General features: G+C 44.5%; 2 protein-coding genes across 2 annotated transcripts in view; one reads left to right on the forward strand and one right to left on the reverse strand.

Annotated features, from left to right (window-relative positions):
- ddx27 (DEAD (Asp-Glu-Ala-Asp) box polypeptide 27) overlaps positions 1–870 on the forward strand; it is a 32,765-nt gene extending 31,895 nt beyond the window's left edge. Inside the window, exons 20-21 of the mRNA XM_015014466.1 lie at positions 182–241; positions 313–870. Of these exons, the coding sequence (XP_014869952.1) occupies positions 182–241; positions 313–328 (76 nt within the window). The 3' untranslated portion in view covers positions 329–870. The remainder of the gene's footprint in view (positions 1–181; positions 242–312) is intronic.
- A 243-nt stretch (positions 871–1,113) lies between these two features.
- kcnq2b (potassium voltage-gated channel, KQT-like subfamily, member 2b) overlaps positions 1,114–6,459 on the reverse strand; it is a gene marked incomplete at its 5' end in the record, with an annotated part of 17,600 nt that continues 12,254 nt past the window's right edge. The window contains 5 exons of the mRNA XM_015014465.1: positions 1,114–3,017; positions 4,455–4,630; positions 4,950–5,070; positions 5,147–5,278; positions 6,194–6,302. Coding sequence (XP_014869951.1) covers positions 2,414–3,017; positions 4,455–4,630; positions 4,950–5,070; positions 5,147–5,278; positions 6,194–6,302 — 1,142 coding nt within the window. The remainder of the gene's footprint in view (positions 3,018–4,454; positions 4,631–4,949; positions 5,071–5,146; positions 5,279–6,193; positions 6,303–6,459) is intronic.

Genomic DNA, 6,459 nt, shown 5'->3' on the forward strand with positions numbered 1-6,459 from the left:
TTGGTCATCTACTGGTCATCTATTGGTCATCTACTGGTCATCTATTGGTCATCTACTGGTCATCTATTGGTCATCTACTGGTCATTTATTGATCATCTATTGATCATCTACTGGTCATCTACTGGTCATTGGTTACCAGTTGGCTCTCTGTCTTTTCTGACCTGCTGTCTGTCTCCTTCAGGCCATCCTTCGCAGACAGGAAGCGCCTCGGCTTGGACAGGAAGCGGTCGGGTGGCTCCAGGTAAGCCTCACATCTGGGCTTTGGTGATAGTTCTGTTCGACCCGGTAGAAAGGTTCTGTTTTGTTCCACAGGTTCAGGAAGAAGTGAGGACAGAGAAACCAGAGAAACCAGTTCTCCATGTCTTTGTCTGCACCAGATTATAAATAAAGTTTGTTTGAAAGTGGTGGTGGCGCTGGTTGGTCATGTGACCCGGCTGTGATGGTCCGATTTGACCCATTGAACATTAAAACATCTGGATACTGTCACTGGTTCTGTTGGACCGCTGAGGTTGGACCTCTGGTTTGGAGGCAGAACCGGGTTCTGACTGGTTCCTGAAAAGTTACTGCTGCCATCTGGTGGATGGGATGTGCAGCTTCAGACAAGTTTGGACCTTCAGAACCACATTTACAGTACTACCTGTTTTTAATACAAATGTATGAAATGTAGATGTTTCTATTTTAGTTTTGTTTTCAGGTTTAGTTTCATAGAAAATAAATATTTGGGTGTATATAACTAAAATGTCAGAATAGAAACTACAAAAAATGTAAAACTTATTTCAGTAAGTGGGATTTAATTATTCTGGGAAGAATATTTCCCACCAAAATGGCTTAAATATTTTTGCATATACATTATGAATTCCCAATTCAGCAATGAAATATGAAAATCTGATGAAAAAACACTATTAAACATTTTAATTTAACAGTTTGAGTAACTGCATAATTTAAAAAAATCTCTTGCCACATATGTTTTGACAAATTTTATAAACAAAGTTAGAAAATCTCAAGTTATTTTTTTTTCATTTATTTGCCTTTTTTAGTTACTAATTGGTTTTCAGTGTTTGTCTTGTTTTTTTCTCTTTGTTACTAAGGAACAATCTCGTTTGTTCATTTTTATTTTTCACTTCCTTGTGCCCGAGAGAGCTTTTTCCAAGTTTGAATGCATTGATGCTCTCTGTGTGTGTGTGTGTGTACTTTTTTTATTGTTTTTTGACAGCAAACCAAATATTTTTCTACCTGTTAAAACAAACTTTATAAAATAATATTTCTGTCATTGGTTTCATTCTTTGTGGATTAGATGTGAACACATTTTAAAACATTTTGTGTCAAACTGAAAGTCCGGCGGCCAAATCCGGCCAGAGCAACGCATAAACAGAGCCTTCAAGATAAGTTTATCATATGAACCAAAGCAGTTTTTATCAGTGTGTCAAATCACATCAGTAAGTCCCTCTAGTTTTTCATTATTCTAATTTTGTGAAAACCTACAGATCCTCATTTTTTGGCACTAATTGAGTTTTTTGCGGTGGATGTCGAAAAATTTAGGTTAATTGTTGCCAACCTGCAGGAGGCAGTGTGTTTTAGTACTGCATTTATATGTTGGTGAATTTATAGTTGATATGGTGAGCAGCAAAGTCACAGTCACTGCAAAATTTCTTCAAATATTTCTAAATTACTTCCACAAAAACAATCATGAAATCCTGGAGGGACTGATCAGGTTGAAGGAATGAAGACATGTTTATTTTAACGGGATTTTATTAATCGGCCCTTTCAGCCCTCAGACCTGCTGGAGATCCCCATGAGGTCAAAGGTCAGATACAGAAGTTCTCAGAACCAAACTGGAGTCGTCCCGGAAATCCAGTACCAGAATCTGACCGGACAGAACAGAAGAACGCTGAGGGTCAACATTCAGGGTTATTTAATTGTAAATTGAACCAGAACCAAAGAGACGGACATGTTCTGATCAGCTTCATCAAAGGGAACCAGGAGAGGTCCGCTTCTGGTTCTGGTGGCGGCTCCTGAAGGTACCTGGAGGGTTTGTGCTGGAGATCCAAACCAGGAGACAAAAAGTTTCAGAAAAAAAAGCAGAAAATTAGAAATAAGTTCTGTGTTTATGTCTGAACCTGAGGTTCTGATTTAAAACCGAACCGACCCGGATTCTGGGCGGGTCAGTGGGTGGACAATGTGGTTGCCATGGTAACTGCTATCCTCACGTGTCATTCGGTCAAGCAGATGTTGTGGAAACAGTGAGTCTGATTGGTCAGTGGGAACCAATCAGGTGCGAGCGTGGCAAGCATTCGCTGTATAAATGGTGACATCAGTCCATCTATTTCCGCATAAAGCTTCGCCCACAGCTGGTGTTTAAGTGACGGGTCTGAGTTTAAAAAAGGGGTTCTGCTGGTTCGGCTTCGGGTCGGCCCTACTTGGTGCCGGTCCAGGCCCGGTCCGAGTGCGGAGAGGGGGCGCACAGCTCGGAGTCGGAGTCGGACTCCCCCTGGGCGATGTAGGGCCGGCGGGCGGCGCGGTGAACGGAGCCTCCGCTGCTGCCGCCGGCCGGCTGCTCCCCCGGCCCGGCGGACGGGTAGAACCCGTTGTTCAGGAAGTCCAGGTTCTCCCGGGACTGGGAGATGGAGAAACCGCTGAAGGAGCGCTCCAGCTCCTCATGGTCCACCGACGGGATGGACACCGAGGTGTCGCTGTCGAGCTTCGCCTCGTCCCCGTTCCGCTCCGTCCCGGCCCGCTCCCCGCCGCCGTGCCGACTGGGTCGGTTCCCGCCGTGTCTCTCCCCTGCTGGAGGTGGGGGGAGGCGGACCAGCGAAGCGTCGCCCACCGGGCTCGGGGTGTTGCCATGGCTACGCTGTGGAGGGGGAGGGGCCTGCTGGTGGAGCTGGGAGCTGATTGGCTGCCAGGAGGTGGAGGGCGGGCAGGTGGGGGCGGCGTAGTTCCTGTGTCCGGTGGAGCTGCTGGAGCGGACCATCTTGGTCACAAAGCGGGTCCTCTCCATGTGGTCGCCAGGCAACACCCTGCAGACACGTAAACAACAACAAAAGGAAATTTAGCTATCGGTCCGATACCCAGATTTCCAGTTTCGCACCACCCTAGTTTGGCAGTTCCTACATTTACTCAGTTACAGTGACTTGAGTAAAAAAAAAAAACTTTTAGACTCTGTTTACATGAGATTGTTGCCTCATAACTGACTTCATATTTGAAAACACAAAGCATAAACCAAATGGCAATGACCATTTCACATTTAAACAAAAAAAAAAACCTGATATATTCCTCCCTAAGTAATAATACACTGACTGGTATAACTACTGTTAACAGAACACATATATACCGAGGTTAGAGGGGGAAAAACAAAACCACTGCAAAATAAAAAACTAAAAGAAAAGAAATATAAAACGTGGGGTTTATAGCAGATTAAATTTTGATTGAAAAACGTTTTATTGCAGGGACTGTGTCAATGTTTTCAGAGATTCACAAAATAATAAAAACTAAATTTTTTAATGCTTTTTCAACAGGAAGAGATTTTGTAAAACTACATGTATGAATGTAAAATGTGGTTGTTTTTTATGTTAATTTCCACATTTAGATGGTACCGCCAAAGCACATTTAGTCATTTGTAGTTCCCATGCCAGGCCACCAGACGGCGCTGTGATTTTAGCATGCTATGAACACATATGACCTTTTGACCCTTAGCTTCCACTATATTGTAAACAGTAACCCGTCTCTGGGGAATCAATGCAGAAATTGTTAAACTGAGGTTAAGTTGTCCAATGCAGCACAATGCTATCTACAAAAAAATATATTTTATTTTTTATCTTTTTTTACTCAATATGATCAACTAACATTTAAAAAACTGAGCGTCATAAAAGCAACCACCACTTGAACCTTTTCACTTTGCAACCACAAGCTTCAGTATATTGAATTCTTGGTAGGTCAGTGAAAAGAAATGATGCAGTATTTAAAATAATTTACAAATATAAATCTGAAAAGTGTGGCATGCAAAGACCAAACTATTTATTACCAGTTGTACATCTCTACCAGCTTTGGATGGCTACAGACTGAAATATATAATTGTTTTTATTAGTAAAACAGCTGCTGTCAGACTCAGTGAACAGTAACTGGGAATGCCATACTACAGAACATTTACGTCTGGGCTTTAGCTAGGCCATTCCAAGATGAAAATGCTTTATTATAGACCATCAATTGTGGCTCTGGCTTGTTGGGAGTGGTCATTATTTTGGAAGTCTTTAGCTTCTAGTTGCTTTCCATTCAGGATTTTCCTGTTTTTGACTTAATTTACCTTTCCATCAACATTATCTTCCCACAGCATGAAGCTGCCACTGCAGCATCTTACAAAGCGGATGAGGTGATGTGTGCCTCCATGCACTGATTAAAAGTTTCAGTCCCCAGACTTTAGAAAAGCTTGCTACACCACTGCTTCATGACACACTCACTGCAGGATCTTGGAGAGGGTTTGGTTCTTCTCCTGCAGGTCCACTGGACTGTGGTACGGCGGTGCCGGGTCCGGTTCCTTCGACCCAAAATAGGCATCCGTCTCTGCCTGAGGGATTCCCATTCTCTGAATGTAGATGTTCACCAGAAAGTCCAGCTTCCTCTCCATTGACAGGACCTGCAGGACATCAGAGGTTAGACCAAATGATTAGTTCAGTTCCAGACCTGCATCAAGACAGAGTTGCAGGTCTTACCAGTGGTCCTGGTTAAGCCACCAGTTACTGGTTTCTGGTTAAGCACCAGTAAGGCTGGTGCTTAACCACCATGTTTAAATCCAGAAAACCAGCAAATGCTGCCAGCACTACGGGCCACAGATGGAAAGAGGCTTTCAGCTAACTCTGGCACATTTACAGAAATGTAATTCATGTACATTGTCCTTAATAAATAAAGTGAGTGTAGTGGCAGCAGTGTGGCGGGCCACACCACAGGCCGTTCACCTGCTTCTCCACCTTCCCCAGACGTCCCATCATGCTCGGGTCTTCAGGTATCTCCTCGCCACCTGATTTGGGACGGTCCTTGTCTGCAATGGGGGTTCCTCTTCCCACGATCTGATCCACCCTGCCAGAACCAGACAGAACCCGGTCACAGCTGATTTAGAGTCGGAGCGGCAAGGCGCCGAGGCCTGGAGCCTTACCGGGCCTGGAGGTTCTTGATGCGGGCCAGCATGTCCAGGTGTCCAGCCGAGTACTGCTCGATCACGTCCATGACGTCGTAGGGACGGAGGCTCTCCTTGAACTTCCTCTTGGACACCATGAAGCGCATGATGCTGCCAGAGACAAGGAAGCGTCACCACAGCCGGACTCGGACCAGGTCCTGCTGGTTCTGGTCTGGAGCACAGGCCCACAACAGGGCGTGTTGTCTGGACCGGTCACAGCCAGGTACTGAACTGGATCTGGTCCAGTCCAGTGGTTCTGTTCTTTCAGAGCAGAACCTACAACCACATTTCCACTGAATTGATGTATAAAAACAGAACATGATGATTTGTAAACCCTTTTCCTCATATGTTCAATTGAATTCACTAAAAAACCAAGCTGCATCACATTCAAATGGATAAACTTATAAATAATGTTCACTCGTTAGGATTTTTACAAATCTAAAAGTCCAACACTTTGTGACTTCTGAAACTCAGAAATTGACAAATGTTTTCAGAAAATTTATGAGAATAATCTTTTTTGGCGAGACAGTTCCTTTCTTGAAAATTTTAAATTTGTCAAACTCAGAAATGTCCAACTTTTTTTCTAGAAAATTCTGCAGAAAGTAACTCTTCTTCGTTTCTCTAACTACAACGTCCTTAACTTGAATTGAACATGAAGTAGAACCCGGACAGAACCAGAGAAACGAACCAGAACCGGGAAACACTGACGGCGGTTGGAACAGATCTGGGATCCGAATCCAGAGTAAAACTGAAGCCTGGCCGTAGAGAGCAACAGCAATAAAATAATAATAAAGCGGGCTGCAGGAAAACGGGACAGAACAGTGAAATAATGACGCTGAGTGACGTGACTGCTCTTACCCAACAGCTGATGATGACCTTTGACCCTGGCGTGAGCATAAATAAAACATAAGTAAATAAAATAATGTGAATTAAATCATGACTTAGTGCATAAAACAGCAAATAAGGAGTGAGAAGCGATGGATGGTCGGCGGCGCAGCAGACAGCCTCTGACGGACGGACTCCTACCAGATGGCCCTGATGGTGACCTTTAACCCCGGCGTCAGGTCCTGAGGGACGAATTCGCAGTGGCAGCTCTTGTTGTCGTCCGCCATGTCTTCACCTGGCAGGCTGGCATCTGAAACGAAAGCAGAGGTCAGAGGTCATTTAGTCCCACCCCCGCAGCGGACGCTGCTGCAGCTTCCTGAGAGACTTGATCATGTGACAGGAAGTCCAGAGGAATGAAGCAGCTTCCTTCCTGTGAGAGTGAGTGTGAGCGCTGACCTGGGGAACTC

This window comes from Poecilia latipinna, unplaced genomic scaffold, assembly GCF_001443285.1.
Source record: "Poecilia latipinna isolate Pla-1442-1.1 unplaced genomic scaffold, P_latipinna-1.0 Scaffold1819, whole genome shotgun sequence".
Classification (NCBI taxonomy): domain Eukaryota; kingdom Metazoa; phylum Chordata; class Actinopteri; order Cyprinodontiformes; family Poeciliidae; genus Poecilia; species Poecilia latipinna.